General features: G+C 64.2%; 2 protein-coding genes across 3 annotated transcripts in view; both read left to right on the top strand.

Annotated features, from left to right (window-relative positions):
- AHDC1 (AT-hook DNA binding motif containing 1) overlaps positions 1 to 19,896 on the top strand; it is a gene marked incomplete at its 5' end in the record, with an annotated part of 47,912 nt that extends 28,016 nt beyond the window's left edge. The window contains 4 exons of one of the 2 annotated variants that reach the window (XM_084222836.1): positions 13,278 to 13,440; positions 14,176 to 14,216; positions 14,603 to 19,660; positions 19,770 to 19,896. In XM_084222836.1, the coding sequence (XP_084078962.1) occupies positions 13,278 to 13,440; positions 14,176 to 14,216; positions 14,603 to 19,617 (5,219 nt within the window). In that variant the 3' untranslated portion in view covers positions 19,618 to 19,660; positions 19,770 to 19,896. Of the gene's footprint in view, positions 1 to 13,277; positions 13,441 to 14,175; positions 14,217 to 14,602 lie in introns of both variants that reach the window. The other variant, XM_084222835.1, reaches the window with a different exon arrangement.
- Positions 19,626 to 22,121, top strand: LOC311163760 (uncharacterized protein). The gene is made up of 2 exons (XM_084222853.1): positions 19,626 to 20,399; positions 21,251 to 22,121. Exons 1-2 carry the CDS (start codon positions 19,977 to 19,979, stop codon positions 21,512 to 21,514), a joined length of 687 nt encoding a protein of 228 aa, XP_084078979.1. The 5' UTR covers positions 19,626 to 19,976; the 3' UTR covers positions 21,515 to 22,121.
- Positions 22,122 to 23,458: the final 1,337 nt, after the last annotated feature.

Here is a 23,458-nt window from a genome sequence, read left to right as displayed (position 1 = left end):
TGCCGGTTACAGTGTCACACTATCTCTCCACAGGTTTACTGACCCATTTCCATTCACACGGCTGCCAGTATCTTAGCAACTGCAACAGTCCCCCAAGAACAGGCATATTGCCTGCTATTAGTGACTGCTGCAACTGTGTCAAGGTTAGCTCTCTCCCTCCAAGCCCTGCCGGGTTTGTTTTTTGCCCAAAGCCAGCACAGTCTGTTCGGTGACATGTCCCCGGCAGCCATCCTGGGTGCTGGGTGTTCATCTCTGCCGTGGAGAATGCCAGCAGGGCTGGAGGGTCGGTGGGATGGTGGATGTGGGGTTGGTGATGGGTGGGATGAGGGTTTAGGTGATGGGATGCTTCAGGGTGTGGGTTTGGGTGGCGGGATGGAGCAGGATGCGGGGTAGGGTGCCCTGGGAGGTGCTGCAGGGTGTTGGTGATGGGGTGGGGTGCAAAGTCTGTTCCCAAAAATAGGACTGTTGCCATCTAGTTGGGTGTCACTGTCACCCTGTGCAACTCTGAGCCCTGAGAGCCTGGAGAGGGCTGGGGGCTGCGCTGATCCTACTTGGGTGCTGGGTGTTCCTCCTCTCCGTGAGAAATGTCAGCAGGGCTGGAGTGGTTGGTGGGATGGTGATGGATGGGATGTGGGGTTGTGTGGTGGGATGGTGCAGGATGCAGGATTGGGTGGTGGGATGAAGGAGGATGCAGGGTTGAGTGGTGCAGTGGGCTTGGCTGGCAGGATGGATGAGGATGCACTGCTGGATGGTGGGATGGAGCAGGAGGTGGGGCTGGGCGCGCTGGGAGATGCTGCAGGGTGCTCAGGATGGTGTGGGGTATGTAATGTGACCCCAAAAGAGGAGTGTTGTCATCCAGCTGGGTGACAGCATCATCCCAGCCTCAGCAAGTCACCAGGACTGGGGCCTGCGCTGATCCCACTTGGGTGTCACGAGCTGGATTGGCCTCACCCTGTGCCCTCAGGGTCTCAGCACGGGCTGGGCATGGCAGGGGATGGCACGTGTCCCTGGGGTCCACAGTGGCACCAGGGGCTTGGAAGACAGGGCACATCTGCCCAGGCACTCTCACACACCGGGCTGGGACAGCAGTGCCACATGGGTGACATCGGCTGTCACCATCTCTGCTCCCACAGCACCTGGCCCTGAGGGGAGGAGCGAGTGAGAGAAGGGACCTCTGGTCCCTCGGTGTCCCCAAAAACTGCGGTACTGGGGTGACTGAACCCACACAGCAGGGAGAAGGCGAGCAGCTGGTGCAGCTGGGCGAGCAGCTTCCCCCTCGCAGGGAGGGAAACTGAGGCATGGGGCCCCTTGCCCAGCAGGCAGAGCCCCCTCGGGCAGCTCCGGGCGCTGAGGAGCAGCAGGGTGTGTGCTGGGGTGGGTTTTGTGTCCTGACAGCCCCAGAGGAGCAGCGGGGTGGTTGTTGGGGTGGGTTTTGCGTCCTGACAGCCCCAGAGGGGCAGCAGGGTGTGTGCTGGGGTGGGTTTTGTGTCCTGACAGCCCCAGAGGGGCAGCAGGGTGGCTGCTGGGGTGGCTGGGTGCCCCAGAGGAGCAGTGGGGTGGCTGCTGGGGTGGCTGGGTGCCCCAGAGGGGCAGCAGGGTGGCTGCTGGGGTGGGTTTTGTGTCCTGACCGCCCCAGAGGAGCAGCGGGGTGGCTGCTGGGGTGGCTGGGTGTGTCCTGAGCGCCCCATCCCAGCCACGTCCCCGGCAGCGCTGCAGACAGCAGGCTCCACACCGGCACGGCCGCGGGGACGGCTGCGAGGGAAGCCACAAAAATGATTTAAGGGGCTGGCGGGATTGATTTATTAAGAACAATTAAAAGCGCTAAATACGCTTAGCTCAGCCAGACACCGAGCAGGGAGCCTGGGGGAAGAGACCTGTCTGTGGATCCGGAGGGCGCGGCCGGCAGCAGGATACTGGTGGCAGTGCTGGGGGGACAGAGTCACCCTGGGCTGGGCTGGGGCAGCTGGGGAAGGACAGGGCTGCTGCTGGAAAGGCAGTGGAACGGGCTGCAGCACCCTGGGGCTGGATTTGCGTCCAGCGTGGATTTGGGCCCAGGGATGAGTTTGCATCTAGGGATAAATTATCACTCCGGGATGGATTTTCACCCAGGTGTGCCTTTTCACCCTGTAGTGGGATGAATTTTCACCCAGGGATGTGTTTGCATCCAGGGATGAATAGTCACCCAGGGATGGGTTTGTATCTAGGGGTGGGTTTGTGTCTGGAGATGGATTTGTATCCAGGGGAGGGGTTCACCAGCTATGGGTTTGCACCCTGCAGGGGGATGAATTTGCATCCAGGGGAGTGTTTGCACTCCAGCTGGAAGGGATGGAAGGAATGTCAGGGACCAGGAGGCCCCCAGGCAGGGCTGCACTGAGGAGCTGTTTGGAGGCAGTGCCAGCTGCAGGATGCCCTGCAGGAGCAGGAAGCCACACTGGGCAGGGTGTTGCTGTCCCAGTGTGACAGTGCTGCCCTGGGAGCCTTGGCAAAAGGGTTCCCCACCAATGGGCACCCACGAGGCTAACATGAGTGTGGGTCCAAGGAGCTCATGGAGCAGAAATCCCGGAGTGTTGTGACATCTGCAGACCTGCATCCCTCACAGGAAATCCCAGCCGAAAGTCCTTGGAGGCTGGGAGAGTCCTTGGACGTGTCCAGACCTGCCCAGCCCGGCTCCTCCCAGGCACCAGGGCGGCTGGGGGGGGAGCTGGGCTCTCTCCTGGGGTCCCTGGTGCTGTCCCCGTGCAGGATGAGCTTCAGCCAGCAGTTCTGTGTCCCTGTGTGCTGCCGGGCTGTTGGGGTACCAGGAAGGGGGGCAGAAGGCTGTGCCCTGCATTTTCCCAGTCCCAGTGGCTGCCTGCAGTGGGAGCACTGGTTTTGTACACATTGTCTACTGCCGTGCAGGATCCATCCCCTTCACTGAACTCACCAGGCTGGCTGTACTTCGGGACAGGCTCCAGGGGATGTCCCGGGACCCTGGGATGCCAAGCCATGCTACCTTCCTCCCCTTCACCCCCCAGGGCTGTCAGGGAGATGGGGGTCAGGTTTTTAGGTTTGGGTTCAGATCCCCCACACAGAGCCCCCACAACCTCCTTCAGTCCCCTCACCTTGGGGCTGGATGTGCCCACGTCCCCTTCATCATTTGGGTCCCTGTGCCACGAGCCACGCTGGGCACATCCTGCTCACCAAAAGCCACAGGATCGGAGGGGACCCCTGCCCTGGCCCCCCGGGTAGGAGCCCCGGGAGCAGGAGGTGCTGGGAAGGGTGCGGAGTGGGAACAAAAGGTCCGCGGAACGGCTGGCAGGGGCGAGCGGAGCCGGAGGCGTTCTGCTGACCCCGCTCCGGCGGCCCCGGCCTCCCCCGCCGCCCCCACCCGCTCCTGCCGACGTCAGCGCTTCCCGGCAGCGCTTCCAGGTCTACCTGGAGCTGGCTGAGAGGTGGAAAAGCCATTTCTGCCTCTGCCCCGGTGCTTGCGCCTGTGCCAGCCCTGGCCAAACCTCCCGGGGCAGGGTGGGTGCTTATGCCTCGTGCCCGAGTGTCACCGTGCGTTCGTGTGTCCTTTTCCCACGAGGATGGAGCCGCGGTGAGGTGTGGAGTGTGGTGTGAGTTGGGAGGTGGCCATGGTGGGGTGCCGGGCACCCCTCTGCACGCCCTGAGCTCGCTGGGTGTGCCCGTGGGGACGGTGGCTGGGAGTAGAGATGGATGGAGGTAGAGGAGGTGTTAATGGAAGTGGCCGGGGATGGAGGTCACCCTGCCCAATGGCCCTGGCACAGCATTTACCTCTGTGCTCCTGCTTGCCCAGGGTGGGCGCAGCCACAGCAAGGGGGACAAAGCCAGAGCCCACGGTACAAGGGGGCTGCCCACGGTCACCAGCGGGGACACGCTGGTGTCCCAGCAGTGACGCTGGGACCAGGTGGGTGCAGTGACCTCCCAGAGCCGTGCAAGCGGGGCGGTGGCAGAGGTGGAGGGGCCCAGGACACTCGGCCGTGGCTGCCCGGGTGCCCCCGGCCCCGCCAGCGCTCCCGCCGCCGGCTGCCCAAGGGTTAACGAGAGTTTGCTGCTCCTGCAGACAATTAGTGACATCTTTGCTGACAACGCCACACTGAGCCTCTGCCGCCTCCCCGGCAGCACCAGCCCGGCCGCCCCCGCGGCCCCTCTCCGCCGCCCGCCCTCGCCACCGTGGTCCAGCCGGCACCGCGCCCCGACACCGCGCCCCGACACCTCGCCCGGCGGCGCTCGGCAGCGGCGGCAGCATTGCAATCCCAAGCGGAGCAGCCGGCTCCCCTCGCTGCCCTCTGACCCGCTGTTGCTGTGGAAACTGCATCCCACGTAGGATTATGGAGCCGGAATCTGCAGGCTCCAAACCCCTCCAAATCCAGACGGTCACCGGGGTCCCCCCGCCCGCGGCGCCTGCGGGGAGCCCACAGGGTGCCTGATATCCCCAGTGGGGTGGCATCTGGCTACTGGAGGAGGTGGCAGCAGCATTCCTGCATCCCCTGGTTTGCACCCACTGGCTGGTGACATGCTGGATATGTCACGGTGTCACCACGAGGCCATCAGTGATCCCTGGCCCATCTGCTCCCTTGTGCCATCGCCTGAGCATCATCTCCCTGTGTGCCATCTCTGCATCTCAGGGGGACACGGTGGTGTGCTAGCAGGACCCTCTTCCTCAAACAGCACCCCGGGAATGTGGGTCCACACCAAGGACCCATCCCCAGCACCTCTGAGGCAGCAGCAGGAGCTGGACACCCACCAGAGACCCCCCCACCTGCAGGGACTGGCCGCGTGGGTCCCCCAGGGGGGAAGGGGGGCACAGGGGAGAGCAGAGCCTGTTTGGGGAGCTCTGTGGGCTGCACTTGTGTCTCAGCATCTCTCCTGCCACCCGAGGAGGTAGGAGCTGAATTAATCGCGATCAATTAGTGCTGCTTGCAGTCCCTGGCTCCCTCCCTGCACCAGCTTTGTGCCGTCGCACCCAGCGAGGGGGGCCCCGGTGTCCCCCTGTGCAGCACCTGTGTGCCATTGGGGACTGCAGCCCCTGTGGACCTCCAGGTGGGGACAGGGAACAAGCAGGCTGTCCCCCAGCCCGTGTGGCCACGAGAAACGTTCCTGCTGTAGAATTTGGTGGAGGGGATGAGGAGGGGGCTGCACGAGTCCCTCGAGGTCCCCGTGCCAGGCTGCAGCAGGTTGCTGGGGTGTCCGGAGCGAGTGTCCGGATCCTGCAGGATACTGCAGCAAATGCCCTGCAATCTGCAGCCGGATGAATCCCACCTTCCTTCCCCCGCAACGTGCTGCCCTGGGCTACAGCTAATCTATTGTGCGCTGGGCTGCAGCCAGCACAAGCTGCAATACAGTAAATCCTTCTGCAGTATCCTGCAAGGGGACCGAGCCCAGCCGCAGCCGCCCGCCGCCGCCAGACAAAGACGGGGGGCCCCCGCGGGGATGGGGTGCAGGGGAACGGGGCACCAGGGGGTGGCAGGACCCCCGGTGTCGTGCCGGCCAAGATGGGAGAATGAAGCCCCTGAGCAGGGTGGGAAGTTCTCCAGGGAGTTTTGGGTGGTGCTGTGCATTCTCCTGGCCCCCCAAATCTGCAGGCAGGGAGATGCTCAATCCCCTGAGTTTGGGTCTTCCCTAAATGTTGTCACCACCATATTCCCCTCCAGGGTCCCAATGTGATGCGGGGCTTTCCATGCCCGCCCTTTCCATGTGTGTGGTGCATCCTTCCCTGTGCCTCAGTTTCCCCACCAGTACAGGGCCACCAAGCCCCTCAGCCCCCTCCCTCCATCACATGTGAGTCCCACTGCCCTTTCCAGGGGATTTTGCTTGGATACTGTCATTATGGTTATTATTACTATTATTATTATTATTATTGGGATGTTGGTGGGGCTCTGCGGCTCTGCCGGACCCGTCTTTGGCGAGCGAGGCATCCTTCAAAGGGAAGGCGCTCCGTCACCGCCCCACAGCAGCTGCGTTCTCCTCAATTAGAAGAGGTAATGAAGCAATTTATGGGCATCTACAAAGTGATGTGTGAGTGACAGGCTGTGTACGATCCGCGCCGGGGCTCTGCCGGCAAGTTGTGTTCTTCCAATTTTAATGGAGAGCTCCCCGGCGAGGGGGGAGAGCAAACATCGGTGTGTCTGGAGGTGTGTGTGCTCCGAGGGGCTGGCTCGGGGGTGCCAGTGCGGCGTGGGTGGGTGCAGAGAGACCTGGCTGCTCCAATCCCCCTCCCCGGGGAGCCTGAGCCGCGGTGTAACCAGAGATGGGGGCAGCTGAGTGGGAGCCGAGCCTGGGGCTGGGGCACCACAGGACCTCTGGAATAGTTGGCTGCAGCTCCCTGTTCCCATCAGCACCCCTGGCACTGCCCACCCTGCTCCTGCCTCAGTTTCCCCGTCGCTATCCATGTCCCCGCTGTGTGGCACTGGCAGACCCTTTCTTCACACCCCCAGATTTTGGGGGACCACCGTGGCCTCTCAAGGGGGGAGGGTGAATTGTGTTTTGGGTCAAACCCCAGCGGCTTCCCCTGCCACCACCAGGGTATGGGATGGGGGTGGGCAGTGCTGTCCTGGTACGCTGGGTGCCTGGGGGGTCCCTGCAGCTCATGCGTGCTGCCATGGGGCGTTGTACCTCCAAGCAGGTGTGATCCTGTGCCACAGAGGTGGGTGCTGCTTCTCCAGGTGCCGGCACACCTGTCTGTGTACCTGTAACACAGGTGTGCGCCCATCAGTGCGCTCACCAGAGCCTGTGTGTGTTCCTGTACCTGTGTGTGTGAACCTGTACATGTTTGGCACATGCGTGACCCACCCGTGTGCCCATTGGTGCCCACACGTGTTTCTGTACCTGTGTGTGCCCACAGGACTGTGGGTGTGCGTGGGTGCACCTGTGTGAGGCCTGTCTGCACGCGTGTGTGCAAATCCTCCCCTGTGCGTGTACCTGTGCACACACCCGCATGTGCTCACACCTGCATCTTGTGCACATTCAGGCCTGTTATGGGTGCACCACCTCCATACTCACGTATTTCGGGGTGCCAGGCCGCCGGGGTGATGGGGCAGGGGCTGCCCCCACCTCCCCACACCCCTGCCCCATCCTGCCGGTGTTGGCATCATCCCCAGTGGCTCCCACATCCCAGCTCGGCCCCAGCCGGCCGCATCTCCCAGGAAACGGGATCCACAGCCAGGAGTTTCCGCTCAACTCATGTGTGCCTCCCACAAAAAAAAAAAAAAAAAAAAAAGAAAAAAAAAAAAAAAAGAAAAAAAAAAAGAAAAAAACCCACCCTGACACCAGCACGGCCGTTAATCCTGCCCGGCTCATTCTGCTTTTCTTGTCTAGCCAGTTTCTAAAATTGGCCAAGGGAGGCAACTGGCTGCTCTCCCCCCACCCAGACCTCCCCTCGGTCCCCACCTGGTCCCCCGGCGCGGTGTCAGCACCTGGACCCCGTCACCCCATCGCCTGCGGGATGGGGCTGCGGTCGGGCGGCTCCGGTGCGCGGCGTGGGCTGTGGGTGGGCACCGGCGGGCCCGGGACCCCGGTGGGCGCATTGTCAGCGCCCTCCCCTCCCGGCGGGCGCCCCTGTGCTGCCCTGGGCAGCCCCCCAGCCCCAGCGCCGGGGGAGCGTGGCTGTGCCGAGCGAGCTTTCGGCATGGGCACGCGTCCATCTGGCGCCTTCCAAATGTTACTGGCCTCGCAGGATCCCCGCTCCGCTTGGCGTTAACCCGCAGCGCACCGGCGGGGAGCGGGGGGCATCGCCGCTGCGACCCCCGCGGCCTCCAGCAGCGCGTCGGGGGGCTCTGCAGCTGCCCAGGGTGCCGGTGCTGGGGCCGGGGTGGCGTGGGCTGCCGGCGGAGCCCCCTCCGCGCCAGCGCGGCCGCGGGTGTTACATGACCCGGCGTGGCCGGCGCTGGGCAGGGACACACCGGGGCTGTGACTCATGCTGTGGCTATAACAGGGAGCCCGGGGAGGGGGGCCGCGACCATCTGCGCAGCCTCAGGGCTGCCAGCGCACTGCGGGGGCCCTGGGGTGCGCTCCCCACGCCGGGCACAGCCCCCCGGGGCACCGCCGGGAGCGGCCGGCGCACGGAGACCGCGGGCGAGCGCAGCCGGCAGCCCGGGGAGCGCCCGGTACCCCGAGCTGGCACCCCGAGGGAGGAGTGCTGGTGTGTCCCGTGTCCTCCTGCAGGCAGGGAGAGGGCAGAGGAGGGGGCCCGCAGGCTGCTCGCCTCCCGCGCCGGCTCGACGGGGCGGGGGAACAAAGCTGGCACCGAGGGAAGAGCTAAATTTAGCCCGTTTCCCTGCTAGCTCTGAACTGCGGCGCTGGGCTCCAGCCGGCCGAGGTGCCACCATCGCTGCGGTCCATCTGTCAGCCGCTCCCCGGCCCTCCCGAGCCCCTCCAAGCCAGGGAGGGGAGTCAGACCCCTCCACGACCAAGGGAGTTGGGGGCTGCATCCTTGCTGGGCGATGCCACAAGGGTCACCTGAGCACCCCCAGCACCCGGGGGCAGCGGGTACCCACGTTTGGGGGGTGGTAGGGGGGGTCCTTGCACGAGGGAAGGGGCTCCTGACTGGCAGGATGGATGGTTGCTGGGAGAGATGGTCGCTGGAGGGGGGTTGGTTGTTGTGGGGAGATGGTTTCTTGCGGGGGAGATGGGCATTACAGGGAGGTGGTCTTTGAGGGGTAAGAGTCGTTGGAGAGGGAATGGTCATTAGGGGAAGATGGTCCTTGCAGGAGAGACAATTTCTCGTGGGGGAGATGATCACTGCAGGGAAGATGGTCGTGGCAGGAGAGATGGTCTTTGTGGGGAAGATGGTGCTTGAAGGCCACGTGGTTCTTGAAGGGGAGAGTCCTTGCAGGGCAGATGGCTTATGGGGGAAATGGCCATTCCAGGAGAGAGGGTCCTTGCAGGGGAGATGGTCAGTGTCCATTGCAGGTGAGGTGGCTGTTAAGGGGAGATGGTTTCGTGCAGGGAAGATGGTCCTTGCATGGAAGGTGGTCGTTTCAGGATAGATCATTTCTCCTGAGGGAGATGTTCCTTGCAGGGGAGATGGTTTCTCCTGAGGGAGGTGGTCCTTGCAGGGGAGATGGTTTCTCCTGAGGGAGGTGGTCCTTGCAGGGGAGATGGTTTCTCCTGAGGGAGGTGGTCCTTGCAGGGGAGATGGTTTCTTGCAGCAGCAGGACTAGGAGCCTGGCCAGGCCTCCCCACCCCTGCCCACCTCAAGGGCACCGTGCCACGTTCTGGTGCTGAGGGCTGAGCCTATCCAGGGTGCCACGGCTCCAGGAGCCCCAGGTCTGGAGGGTGCCACCAGTCAGGGGGGGTGTGCTCCAGGAGACCCCAGTGGCACATCCAGAGCCAGGCCCAGGAGAAGGGCCATGTCCCCTGACTCAGCACTGTCCCCAGCAGCATGGGGGTGTCCCTGGGGTCCCTGTAGCCAGGACCAGGGGGACTGCAGGTGCCCAGGCACCTTCCCGCAGCTCTGGGTTATGAGGAGATGTCCAGACCTTTGGCACCCCGTGTTTATAGCCCCAGACCCTCCTCCCAGTGCCAGGGCAGGTGTCTGAGCCTGCCCTGAGGATGTGATAGCCTGGGATGATGTGAGAGGGCAGAACCCAGGTATGTGTGCCCCACGTGCCAGCCAATCCCTTCTGGCACTGCAGCCCCTGCAGCATCCCCGCAGTGCATTGGAGGCACAGGGCCCCTCACCAGCTCCCTGCTTGTGGGGCACCCCAAAAAACCTCTCCTAGCCCCACAAAGGGAACTGGCGGCCAAGCCGCTCGTCTGGACCTGTTACCTAAGATGAAACCCAGGCGCCATCTGCTCCATCTCCTAATTAAGAGCATGGCAGAGGAGTCAGGGCAGCGGGAGGACGTGGTGACGGCAGGGGGGATGTGACAGCGGGGTTCCAGCCGTGGGGCGACAGCTGAAGGAAGGGTCAGGGCTGCCTGCAAGCACTGTATGCCCCAGCACCCATCTGTGCCCACCCTTCTGAACCCCCAGCTCCTGCCCTGCTCCCAGTCCCAGGGTGGTGGGTCCCCAGGGTGGGTGGGGGCTCTGGGAGCTGCCAGTCGTACCCAGAGAGGACCCCAAATACCCCTGGCGCTGATGGGTGCCCCACTTCAGAGGAGAGCAGGGTGCTGGCAGGGATGCGGTGTGGGGAGGAGGAGGAGGGAGCAGGACCCGCGTGCTTTGGGGTCCGTGATGCTGAATTAGAGGGGATGTGGAGGTCGGCGTGGAGGGGGTGAAGGCGGAGGGACCCCCCGCGTGGCTCAGGGAGGAGGTGGCCAGTGGGGGCTGGCTGGGGAACACGGAAACCCTCGGCGAGCGCCTGCCAGGAAGCTGTCACTGGAGGGGATTTTCCATTGGTGTCAGCAGGCGCAGGACGGGCTGGGGGAACTGGTGGGGCGGGGGTTGGGGGCGCCTGGGAGGGGCCCAGGGGGGTGCGAGGGACGGGGCGCGGAGGGGACGAGCTCCACGATGCCCCAGGGGTGGGGGGCTTGGTGCGCGGGGGAGTTGCACCCCCGTGGTGCCCCCACCGTGGTGTGTGAGTGTGAGTGTGCACGGGACAGGCACCGCCACGGTGTCCCCGCGTGCGACACGAGTGGGACACCCCCCAAGCCACTCGGGGGGCAGGTAGGGCACCCCTGCAGGGGAATGCCGGCTGTGCCCACGGGACGCGGGTGACAGCGGGAACCGGACACGCCCCTGCGCCTGTGTGGGGGTACTTAGGGCCACCCCAAAGCCTGGCAGCGCCCCGCGGTGCCCGAGGAGCCCCGAGGCGGCGGGGCAATGGGGAGGACGCCCCGTCCCCAGCGCTGCCGCCGCGGGCGGCTGGGCACGGCGCCCCGGCGGGGTGGGAGGCGTCGGGCCAGCGTGTCCCCATCTGTGTGGCGGCTGTGTCCCTGCCGCCTGCTTGTCTCCCGGTGGCATCTCCGGCCCCACCCTGACGTCTGGGTGGCCTCGGAGCCGGGCACCAAACCACGTCCGTGTCCTGCGGGGCCATCCCTCCATCCCCCCGCCGCCACGCCGGTGCCAAGACGGCTCCTCCGTGCCCGCCCTGTGCCAGCGCTGCGGGTCGGGGCTGGGTGCCAGCAGCCTCGGGGAGCTTAGGGGGGCTTGGGGGCGCCCGCAGCCCCCTGCACACTCATGCTGCCACTCCACGGCACCCTTTCCACCAAAGGGGAACCCGGTCTGGGCGGACTGGGGGAGGTGGGAGGACATCCTGCCGGCTTGGACGGGGCTTGGAGCAGCCTGCTCTAGTGGAAGGTGTCCCTGCCCCTGGCAGGGGGCTGGAAGGAGATGAGCTTTAAGGTCCCTTCCAACCCAAACCATTCCATGATTCTGATTCCTCTCGCCGCCAACCTCCGTCAAGCCTGAAACCGTTAAACTAATTAAAGCTTTGCAGCAGCAGGATTAAGCCCGGGCAGGGGAGGTGGGAGCCCAGGTAGTCGATTAGTTCACCAGGCGAGGATATTGGATTTCTGCGAGGCGAGTCAGCAGTCTTCGGGGGCTGTTATCTTTGCAGGGCTGCGGGGTCAGGAGGTGGGAAGCGGAGGTGACTGCAATCTCGCCCGCTTCATCCCCCCGCTCTTCATCCTCACCCCCCCCGGCCCCGCCGCAGCACCCGGTCTGGCCGGCTCTCCCCCGCCCGCGGCGCCCATCTCTATCTCTCCTTCTCCCTCCGTCCCTCCTCGCTTGTGTGGTCTCGGCTGGTGTTTTGTAACCAGGGAGGAGAAAAAAAAAATTAAAAGAATTTTTTTTTTTTTTAAAGGGGGAAAATAAAAAAATAAGGAAAAAGGCCCTACCCCTGGCGAGGAAGCCAGGAATGGCGAGGTCCGGAGAGCCTAATGGGAAACATGTGGCGGCTGCCTGGGGCTGAGCGGGGAGGTGAAAGTGAGCGCGGCGGCGCGGCGAACATCCCGGTGCGCCCCGCTGCCCCCCCGCCCCGGAGCCCCCTCCCCACCGCCGCTCCCACCTGCGCTCCGCACCGCGGTGGGTGGATGCTCGGGGGGTGCAGGTGGTCCCCGCTGTGGAGGGTGCTTTGCACGGGGCGAGGGCGGAGTCCCGGCGCTCGGAGTGTCCCCCGCGTGTCACGGGACGCGTGGCCCCCCGTGGGACCGGAGCCGGACCGGGCACCGGTGCTGTGGGGTAAGGGCCGCGACCTGTGCCCAGCGCCTGCGGCATCCCCTGCACGCCGGGGATGAACGTGGGCAACGGCGACCGTGCACAATGCGGGCGATGGCGCGTCCAGAGACCCCCGCGCCCCGGTGGGGACCCACGGGCGTCCCGCAGCGTTTGCCGAAGCAGCCGCAGCTCCGTGCTCCACGGACGCAGCGGGGGACGGCGGCGCAGAGCTGGGGTTGGCACCACGACCACCCCCCGACACCCCGAACCTCCCCTGGAGCCGCGCAGCCTGTGCCGCCGGGACCAGCTCTCGGCGGCTGTTCTGGAAAACCTCCCGTTTGTTTCCTTCCTGCCTGCCTCCTCTCCGACAGCTCCCTGGGCACACCAGCAGCCTCAGCAGAGACGAGACCGGTCTTTCTAGCACATATTTTCCTGCTCCACATAGCCCTTGGTGTAACTTTACACCGAGGTGCCCGCAGCTCGGCGGTGCCAGCGCTGCGCCCAAAGGCTGGCGGGGAGACGGGGAAAGGGGGGGATGCGGATGGACTGACAGGTTTGAATTCTCTTTCCCTGCCTTGTTGATAAGTTGTCACGCTAATCCAGACACCGGGAAGAGCCTGGATCACGCCGAGCGGCTGCGTGTGTGTGTCTGCGGGTGTGTGCTGGGGGAGGGAGCCAACCGGCAGGGATTCACACGCGGCGCTGGGGAGGGAAAACAGGCGGACGTGCTGGCACGGGGGGATTGCGAGGGACTCAGGGGCTCCACCGTGCACCCCTGTGCCACACGGGCAGCGGCTGGGGGTGCCTCTGCAGGAGAGTGGGGGGCCAGAGCTTTCTGCACACGCCTGTGCAATGTGCACATCCATGTGGATGAGCACACGTGTGCCTACAGCCTGGTGGGAGATGCTGTAGGTATCTCATATGGGCAGCCCCCGGTTCAAGGCATGGACACGGTGGAGAGGAAAGGGTTGTTCTACCCCAAAACGCCACCCTGGGCATCCCGTGATGGGGCTAAGGGCACAACGTCGGTGTCCCCGTGGGCTGTGGCTTCGAGGGGGAGGCGCCAGCGGGTGGCACGCGGTGTGCCCAGCCTTGCGGGCACCCAGGGCGGCCGGGGCAAGGGGCACTCCCAGGGGAGGGGGCCGCTGGGCTGATGTGCGGGGGTCTCTCTCGAGCAGATGGGAGCTCGGTCGGCTGCCAGCCCCTCGCACTGGAGAACGGTGCCAGCCCGCCAGCCGAGTGGTTCCCGCGTGCCCAGGGCTCCGGCCCCCGCCAGCCCGGCAGCGACGGCGACAGCAGGAGCTTCCGAGTGAACCTGCACTGCAAACACCCCCGGAACAGGTAGCTGGGGGCCTCACCCCAAAAAATGGGGTGCGGCACCAAGGGGGGGTTGGTGGCACATCTTGCTGCTGATGTTCTGTCCATCCCTGCCTGGGAGATACAGGGCGAGGGGGGATCCCCGGCTCTGCACAGCCTCCCGGCTTGGGATTTTGGGGTGAACAGAGGGGCTGCAGCCCCTGTACAGTGGGCACGTGGTGCCCGTCACCCACCCGTGAGTGCCCGAGCCACCCCACCACAACCGTCGCTATACCACCTTCCCAAGAGGGGAAACTGAGGCAGGCGCCACCGAGGGGCGTCCCGGCGAGGGGAGGGGTGGCCCCGGGCAATGTCCCCGCGGGTGGGGGTTGCAGCTGTGCTCGGGGTGGGTGGGAGCCGAGGGGGTGTGGGGTGGGAGGTGCTGAGCATCTCCTCGGGCGAAGCCCCCCCGCGTGTCCGGAGCGCGGCTCGCCGGGGACACCTAGTGGCAGCGCCACCGAAGGACCCCCGCCACCCCCCGCCCCGCGGAGGGGGTGCTGGCGATGGGAGGGGGGCGTAGACCTGTCCCCTCTGTCCCCCAGATGAGAGGCAGCCTCCCCCCCTTTGCCCATCGCCCGCAGCCCCACGGGGACGGGCGGCCGTGGCAGCTCGGGAGGATCAGCCGCTGGTACGTCCCGTGCAGGGACTGGCACAGGGTGGGGGGCACTTACGTGAGCCCCCCCCGTGTGGGGCTGACCCTGCACACTCCTTCCTTTGCAGAGAGCTCAAGTGCAATAGCAGGAGCAGCAGCAAAGCCGAGGGTAAGTTCCAGCCCCAGCCCTCCCCGCAGACATTCAAGCGCTGCCCCTGGGGTGGGGTGGGAAGCAGCTACCCCTCTTCACCTGGGAGGGGGAGCGTGCCGGAGTCTGGCACGAACGCTCCTGGTGTGGGGAGGACATCCAGCCCCCTGCTCCTGAGCTGGGGAAGGCACCCAGTTCCCCCAAGGCCCCGTTTTCCCATCTGTGAGCAGGGCTGTCACATTCCTGCGGTGCCAGCCGGGTCCTTGCTGCTGACAGGGCAGAGGGAGCTGGGGGATGGATATGGGCACCTCATCCCTGAGAACAGGGGGTTGGAGTGAGGCTCTGCTGGCTGTTTTTGGCCGGCAGTGCCTGTGGAGCCTCACTGTCCCCCTCTCTGCCGCCCGTAGGTCCTGGTGTCACCTTCCCTGACCCCCATGTCAGCAACTGCTCGGCCAAGCGGCACGCGGGGGAGGAGGAGGTCAGGATGCGCGTGAAGCCCCCGGGCCCAGTGGTAACGACCAGCGTTGTGCGTGGCTCGCCCGACTACGTCCGAGAGCCCAAGTTCTACCCGCCGGGACACCCGGTGCAGCGGCCCCCCGCCTGCCCGGCCGAGAAGGCGTTGTCCTGCAGTGTGCTCAGCTTCCCTGAGGGGTCGTGCCCCGCGCTCGGCCGGGAGCACCAGGCAGGCTCGCTGCTGCACGGCGACCCGGCCGACCGCTGCCAGAGCGTCCACGGGGGCACCAAGGCGGCCGAGGACCTGCTGGGCTGCGCCGGGGAGCCCCGGATCCTGGGGGGCAGCGCAGAGGAGGCATCTGCCCGCGATCGGGCGCCCAAAACCTTCCCCAACGCGACACTGGCCTCGGGCCGCTGCAACGTAGACGGCATCCTCGCCTTGCTCCGGAGCAAGTGCGGCAACGGGCACATCAACCTCCACCCTGTGGTGCAGCTCATCGACATCATGAAGGACCTCAACCGCCTCTCTGAGGACCTAAAGAACAGCGGGGTGCACCTGGACTGTGGCAGCCTCCGTGGCGGCGGCGGGGCTCACGAGGACAGCCGCCTCCTGCCCGCTGACCGTGACCTCCAGTACAGCTTCTTCTCCTCACCCTCCCTGGCCAACAGCATCCGCAGCCCCGAGGAGCGGGGGGTGCTCCTCAAATCCGACCCGTCGCGGCACCCCCGGCCCCCAGCGCGTGACGGAGAGGCTGACGGAGGCGGGGGCAGCACCCCGCAGCCCCCAGGACACGGTGTGGGTGTGGGAGACGTCTCCAAAGCTCCGGCGGATGAAGCTGGCTGCTCCCAGCCCGATGCCGGCGATTACTCGGAACTGGCCGAGGCGGACATCCTGAACGAGCTGGCCTCCCTGGCTTGCCCAGGGACGCAGCTGCTGGAGTCGCAGGCGATGGAGCCACAGCCCCAGTTGCTGCCAGCCCAAGAGCTGGACTCCCAATCCCGGCTGTTGGATTCCCAGTCCCTGGAGTCACAGCCCCAGCTGCTTGATTCACAGAGCCTGGAGCCACTGCCAGAGTCGCTGGAGCTGCAAAACCTGGAGCCGTTGGGGCTGCAGTCGCTGGAGCCGCTCTCTGAGTCCCTGGAGCTGCAGTCGCTGGAGCCTCTGTCTGAGTCGCTGGAGCTGCAGTCACTGGAGCCACTGGCAGAGCCTCTGGGGCTGCAGACCCTGGAGCCACTGCCCGGAGCGCTGGAGCCCTCGCTGCTGCCCACTGAGCCCTCGCTGCTGGAGCCACAGCCACTGGGAACCGTCTCAGAGCTGCTGGAGGCACAGCCGGGCACCGGGGACCCTCTGCGGCCCCACGGGCTGCAGCCCCGGCTCGGGGGGTGTCCCCTGAGCACGATGGTGAAGCGGGGCCCCTGCGGGGGCCGGGGGGCCGGGCGGTGTGGTGAAGACCACCGCAAGTACGCCCTGCGCCGGACTGATAAGCCAAAGATGCTGTGCCGCCGGAGGAGGGCGGGGAGAGGGCGCCGGGTGGACATCACCCCTGAGAGCCACGTCCTGTCCCCCCTCACCCTGCCCACTGAGCTGCCCCCTGGGCCCGAGGAGCCTGACACCCCAGTGCTGAGCCCCCCACCACCACCACCACCTCCCACTACGCTGGACCCCGATGAGGTGCCCAAAGCCCCCACGGCGGGGAAGAAGAGCAAGTGCCGGGGGGTGAGGAAGATGGTGGTGAAGATGGCCAAGATCCCCGTGTCCCTGGGGAGGAGGAACAAGACCACCTACAAGGTGTCATCGCTCAGCAGCAACTTGAACCTGGAGGGGAAGGAGCTGGCAGCCAGCAGCTCCATGGAGCCCACGCCGCTGCTCAAGATGAAGAACAATGGGCGCAACGTGGTCGTGGTGTTCCCCCCTGGCGAGATGCCCATTATCCTGAAGCGCAAGCGGGGCCGGCCTCCCAAAAACCTGCTGCTGGGCCAAGCCAAGCCCAAGGAGCCCACCCCAGAAGTGAAGAAGAGGAGGAGGAGGAAGCAGAAGCTGGCCTCGCCCCAGCCCTCCTACATCGCCGACACCAACGACAGCAAAGCCGACTACTCGGATGTGTTGGCCAAGTTGGCCTTCCTGAACCGGCAGAGCCAGTGCTCGGGGCGCTGCTCACCGCCCCGCTGCTGGACCCCCAGCGAGCCCGAGTCCATCCACCAAGCCCCCGACACCCAGAGCATCTCCCACTTCCTGCACCGTGTCCAGGGCTTCCGCCGGCGCGGCGGCAAGGCGGGGGGCTTCGGTGGGCGCGGGGGGAGCCACGCTGCCCGCGCCGCACGCTGCTCCTTCAGCGATTTCTTTGAGGGCATCGGGAAGAAGAAGAAAGCCCCCACTGCCCTCCACGCTGACCCCGTGCACCCCCGCAAGCGCGGCCGGCTGGAGCCCGACCCGGTGGGCAAGCCCAAGCGGAAGCGACGGGCGCGCAAGAACGGGGCGCTGTTCCCCGAACCCAACTCTGGGCAGAGCTTTGGGGACGGCCCTGCCGCAGAGTGGGGCGGGGGGGAGAAGGGCAGCCCCTGGGCCCCCCACCACGGCCACCCCGGCGGCCAGGCCGGACGCAACGGCGGCTACCAAGGGGCCGAGGCGAGGCCCTTCCATGCTGCGGGGTTGGAGTCGGGCTCCTCCGGCCGCGCCGGTTTCTACGCCGGCAGCGCACCCTCCTCGCAGACGGAGACCGGTCCGGAGCGGCACAGCCTCTTCACCGGCTACTTCCGCTCCTTGCTGGACTCCGATGACTCCTCCGACCTGCTGGACTTTGCCCTCTCCGCATCCCGCTCCGAGTCCCGTAAATCGGCGGCTGCCTACACGGCCCCCCCGGCCGCGCTGCCCGGCCAGCGGGGCATGGCTGCCTACACAGCCCGCGGCGGCAAAGTGCCGGCGGCCAACCCCGGTGCCGACGCCTTCCACGCGGCCATGCAGGGCCGGCCGGCGTTCCCGCCCGGCCGTGCCTCCGGTGGCTACGCGGTGACCCAAGGCTCCTCAGAGTGCCGGGGCACCGAGTCCTTCCCCAAACTGGCCCCGCCATCGGCCGTGTCCCGGTCACCCACGGCTCACCCAGCGGCCAGTGGCACCCCCGGCTACTCCCCGTACGGCAGCTACGGCAGCGCCGGGCAGAGCGTGGCCCCGGCCAGCGTGTTCCCGCCAGGAAAGCAGTACCCATCAGCACAGGACTGCCCCAACAGCAAGGACTGCAGCTTCGCCTACGGCAGCGGCAGCAGCCTCCCGTCCTCACCCAGCAGTGCCCACAGTGCCGGCTACGCGCCACCGACAGCTGGTCCCAGTTTGCCGCTGGGAAAAGCCGCCTTCTTCAACAGTGCCGAGCAGGGGGGGCAGTTCTCCAGTGCCGCGCACACCCCCCTGCGCTGCGACAGCCGGGCCAGCACCGTCTCGCCCGGCGGCTACATGGTGCCCAAGGGGTCAGCATCCTTCCAGCCCTCACCGGAAAACTGCCGGCAGTTCCCCAGCGCTGCGCCGTGGGCCTTCCGGCAGGGCTACGGCGGGTTGGATTGGAGCTCGGAGACCTTCAGCCAGCTCTACAACCCGGGCTTCGAGTGCCACCTCAATGAACCCAACGTCATCCTGGACATCTCCAACTACACCCCGCAGAAAGCCAAGCAGCAGACGGTCTCTGAGACCTTCTCGGAGTCCTCCTCTGACAGCACCCAGTTCAACCAGCCGGCTGGTTACCGGCGCGCCAACAGCGAGGCGTCCTCCAGCGAGGGCCAGTCCAGCCTCTCCAGCCTGGAGAAGCTGATGATGGACTGGAACGAGGCATCCTCTGCTCCTGGCTACAACTGGAACCAGAGCGTCCTCTTCCAGAGTAACTCTAAGCCCGGTCGAGGCCGGCGGAAGAAGGTGGATATGTTTGACACCTCACACCTGAGTTTCTCCTCCTCTTCCTCTTCTTCCTCTGTGTACCCCTCCAAGAGGAACACGGGACCCCGGCAGCCCCGGGGCTCCCGAGGGGCTTGTGCCTCCAAGAAGGAGAGGGGGACGGGCAAAGCCAAGTTCCCCACCAAGTCACAGGCGGTGAACCCCCTCTTCCAGGACAGCACGGACCTGGGCTTGGACTACTACAGCGGGGACAGCAGCATGTCCCCCCTGCCCTCCCAGTCCCGGGGCTTCGGGGTGGGGGAGCGGGACCCCTGTGACTACACCGGCCCCTACTCCATGAACCCCTCCACCCCCTCGGATGGGACCTTTGTCCAGGGGTTCCAGAGCGACTCCCCTGGTTTGGGGCAGCCGGATTTGGAGAGCAAGCACTTCCCTGCCCTCCCACACCAGCTGGCGGCCCCCGGCCAGCAGACTGTGTTCGAGGCCGGTTTGCAGAAAGCCTTCTCGCCCAACTGCTCCCCGACCTTGGCCTTCAAGGAGGACCTCCGGGCAGGCAGCATCCGAAAGCTGCCCGCCTGCGACTCGCTCAAACACAGCATGCAGGGGGGGGCCCTGCCACACGCCCCGCACCTGGCCTGCCGCGACCTCCCCATGCCTCAAGCGCACTATGACTCCCCCAGTTGCAAAAACCCCCCGTACTGGTATTCCCCCAACGCCAGCACCCGCAGCCCTTCCTACGACAGCAAGGCGGGGGCTGGCATGCTGGTAGACTTCATGGGCAGGACGGACCCCCCGTGTCTGAACCCCCACTTGAGCAGCCCGAGCAGCACCCACCCCTCCAAGGGCGAGAAGGAGCCCTTGGAGATGTCCCGGGCTCACCACCGAGGACCCTACGCTTGTCCCTTGATCAATGACTTGAACATCTCCCCCGTACCAAGAGACTCAATGTTGCAGCTGCAGGACAACTACAGGTACCCCAGTTTTGCACCCCAAGGGCACCCCGTCATGGCCCCCAGCCAGAAGAGCGGGTTTTTGGGACCCATGGTAGAGCAACAACACCCTGAGGACACTTTTACGGTCACCTCATTGTAGTGTCTGCTGACGTGCCAACGGGACAACGAGGTTTTGTTACAGGGTAGGTGGGGGAGAACCTGGGAGTGAGGGTGGCAGAAGGGGACGCAGGGGACCCTCAGGGCCCTTCTCATCGTGTCCCCCTCTCTCTCCGTGTTGTGTTTCTCTTTCAGAGGTAATTTAGCCAGCACTTTTTTCTGGAACACTTTTCAAGTTCTGTATTTAACTGGGATTGGAACCGTTTGTTTGTTTTCTAAAAAAAAAAAAAAAAAAAAAAAAAAAAAAAAAAAGAAAGAAAAATGAGGAAAAAAGGAAAAAAAAGGAGAAAAAAAGATTAAAAAGATAAAAAATAAGTGAAACAAAAGGAAAAATTAATAATAATGGATGAAGAGAGAAACCCCCCGTTTTTCCCCCTCCGCACTCAAACCCGCTCCGCCTGCCAAGCTCCGGCTCTGCTTCCCGGACTGCCGCCCCCCCCCGCCCCGCAGCAGGACAATCGGATGGACGGACGGACGGACGGACGGACGGACAGAGAGCAGGCCCGGCGCAGGGGCGCGGGCAGGGAGGGCAGGAGGGGATCTGGGGGTCAGCGCTGGGTGCCCCCTGCCCCCAGCCCGGCCGGGGCCCCCTCGGCCGCCCCGGGGAGGCTGTTTGGGGATTCTTTTCTTTTCTTGTCCCTGCCCGTCCGCTCGGCGCCTGGGGCTGCTCCTGCCGGATGGACAGCGAGGGCTGCTGGTGAAGCGCTGACCCCTCCAGGCTCTGGCAGCATCGCCAGCAGCGCTCGGAGACGCCACCGTCGCCAGGTGAGTGCCAGCTGTGTTCCCCACCCAGTAGCTGTGCCAGATGTGCCAGCTGTGCCCCCCAGCCAGGCTGTGCTGGGTGCTCCGTGGTCTGGTGCGTTCCCTGACCCCCCTGCACCCACCCTCGGGTGCCCCCGGCCCCTGCTGGGCTGTGAGCACTTGGCCCGGGTGTTGTCCCACCAGGCACCAAACTGGGGACCCTGGGCTGCCATGTCTGGGGCTGGCTGCAGCCTGGGCTGTGGGGTGCAGGATGTGCCAGGGTGGGGGGTGTGGGATGCCCCAGACCCCTTGTTGGGGTGCCAGATGGGGCGAGCAGGGCCCAAGAATCCCGTGGGTGCCAGACAAGAATGAGCGGGGCTCCAGAGTGCAGGGTGGGATGGGAAGGACCCAGATCCCTGGGACATGGGTGCCACCCTGGGGTGAACAGGACCCCAGATCCCTGGGACATGGGTGCCACCCTGGGGTGAACAGGACCCCAGACCCCTGGGACGTGGGTGCCACCCTGGGGTGAACAGGACCCCAGATCCCTGGGACATGGGTGCCACCCTGGGGTGAACAGGACCCCAGACCCCTGGGACGTGGGTGCCACCCTGGGGTGAACAGGACCCCAGATCCCTGGGACATGGGTGCCACCCTGGGGCGAGCAGGACCCCAGACCCCTAAGTGTTGGGGTGGAGGAGATGAAGGAGGTGGGCAGGACCCCGGCCCCTGGGTATGGGGGTGCCAGATTTGGGGAACAGGACCCCGGCCCCTGGGTATGGGGGTGCCAGAGCCCAGCTCCGCGGGTGCTGGTGGCCAGGGGTGGGCAGGCACCCCAGGGTGGGACCCTCACTCCTCTCTCCCTCTTTCCGCAGCACCCCCAGCCCTGCGCCCCCCGCCCGTCCCGGCCGCCGGAGCAGAGAGGAGAGGAAAGGAGAGGAGAGGAGAGGAGGGGGCCGCCTCCGGAGGGGACCCCGCCCCGCCGCCCCCGCTTCGCCCCCGGCCCCGCCTCGGCCGTGGCGCCGGCGCCGCGTTCTCTCTCTCCTCCCAGCCAGAAGCAGAGGGACTCTTTAAGTTTTATTTTTTATTTGATTAATTTTCATTTTCTGCACAAAACCAGCAATTGTAAATACTTTTGAAGAAAAGAAGTTAAAAAAAAAATGTTTAAGGATTTAAAAAAAAAAAAATAAAAAGCTGAAAAATGACAAAAAAAAAAAAAAAAAAAGAGAGAGAGAGAATCATGCACCGGAGGGAGAATCCAAAAATGATGGAGAACAGGCCTAAAGCATCCAAGAGGTGAATATGCAGCAGAAAAGAGCAAAACCCCCCCCAGTATGCACTGAGAAAAAATTTATTTACAGATCGAGCAACAAAAAAAAAAAAAAAAAGAAAAAAAAGAAAAAGTGACAATAACCTATTTATTGTATATAATGTTTTATTATAAATCGTGTCTTGTATATTGCATTCTGTACATCTGCTGTGGTTTTGTGGTGTGCAACTTCCGCATGGGTTCCTTGGGTTTCTGTTGCCTTTTTTTTTAACGATTCAATGATGATTTGAGTTTTATTTTTATTATTATTCTGAAGAACGAAGGCGGGTTTTTGATTTTTTTTTTTGTTGGGTTTTTTGGTTGGTTTTTTTTTTGGCAGTACACACCCAAAGATCCAAATTTGTATAAAAACAAAAAGGAGTTAAAAAAAAAAAAAAAAAAAGAAGAAAAAAACTTTAAAAAAAAAAAGGAAAAAAAATAAGGACTAAATCAATCACAGACCCTCTTGGTGGGGAGGGGCAGTGGGGGGGGCTGGGGTAAGGGGGTCCCTTTCCCAGGGTCCCCGGGGCGGTGGCGGTGACGAGCTCAGGGTGTGGGTGCGTGTGTGGGTGCCAGGTGGGCTTTGGGGTCCTCTCCTCCCACAAACTCCCTGTGTGTCCCCCCCTCCTCAAGAGTTTGGCAATCTCTGTACAGCTTTGTGGGTTGTGCGAAAAAAGAGAAAACACACACACACACAAAGAGACGAAAACCACCCTGAAATGGATAAAAAAGGCAAAATTCAGAAAAAAGAAAAAAAAAAAAAGGGAAAACTACCCAAATTTGGTCAAAATACCCCCTCCTTCCCCCACCCCCCAGCTGCCCTGTGCAGTGCTTGTGCTGCCCTGGCCAGAGGGGCCCCCCCGTGAGCCCCCCCGGCCCCCGCTTTGCCCCTCAAACGGTCTTTTTGTGTTATTTAGGAAGGAATTTTTAATAGGCACTTTTTTTATATTAAAAAGAAACCTATATATTGAGCGATGCCCGCTGCTTTCTTGCTTCTCTTTTTCGGGGGAGCACAGCCTGGCTGTGCCGGGGGTGGGGGATGGAGGGACAGTGACCCTCCCTGGATTTCGGGGGCCGTGCCAGCGTCTGGCAGAATTGCGCCAAGAAAGCTGAATTTTGGTACAAATCCGGATGCGGTGCCACCCGGGGTCCGGGGCACAGTGCCAGGGGCCCGGTGGCACTCTGGGGACCCACGGGGACTTTGCAGGCAGGAGGGGCTTGGCCCACCTGGCACCGCCGGGGGAAGGGGACGCAGGAGCACAGGAGGTGGAGGGGAGAAGCGTCACCGCCAGAAAGGAGCAAAAAGAGGAGGAAAATAAGGACAAAACAAATAAAATTCAGAAATGCACCAACTTCCAGCCTGGGAAGGTGAAGGCAGCAGCCTCTGGGAGAGGAGAGGGGGGTCCGGGGGTGGGGGGGCAGCTACCTGTGGGTGGGACAGGTGAGCAGTGCCAGGGTGGGACAGGTGAGAAGCCAGGACAGGTGAGCAGTGCCCAGGTGGGACAGGTGAGCAGTGCCAGAGAGGAGAGCAGTGCCCGGGTGGGACAGGTGAGCAGTGCCAGGGTGGGACAGGTGAGAAGCCAGGACAGGTGAGCAGCGCCCAGGTGGGACAGGTGAGCAGTGCCAGCGGGGTCGGGGCTGCGCCGAGAGCCCTGGCGGGCCGGGGAGCAGGGGTTGCTATGGAGAGGAACACGCGGCACGCACTGATGGATGGGGAGCGGAGGGGTCGGGCTTGCAGTGCCACCGCAGCCCGCGGGGATGCTGAAGGGGTGGG

The sequence above is a fragment of the Fringilla coelebs genome (assembly GCF_963513975.1).
Source record: "Fringilla coelebs genome assembly, chromosome: 28".
Classification (NCBI taxonomy): Eukaryota; Metazoa; Chordata; class Aves; order Passeriformes; family Fringillidae; genus Fringilla; species Fringilla coelebs.
The sequence above is the reverse complement of the archived record's forward strand: the minus strand, read 5'-3'. Positions and strand labels throughout refer to the sequence as shown.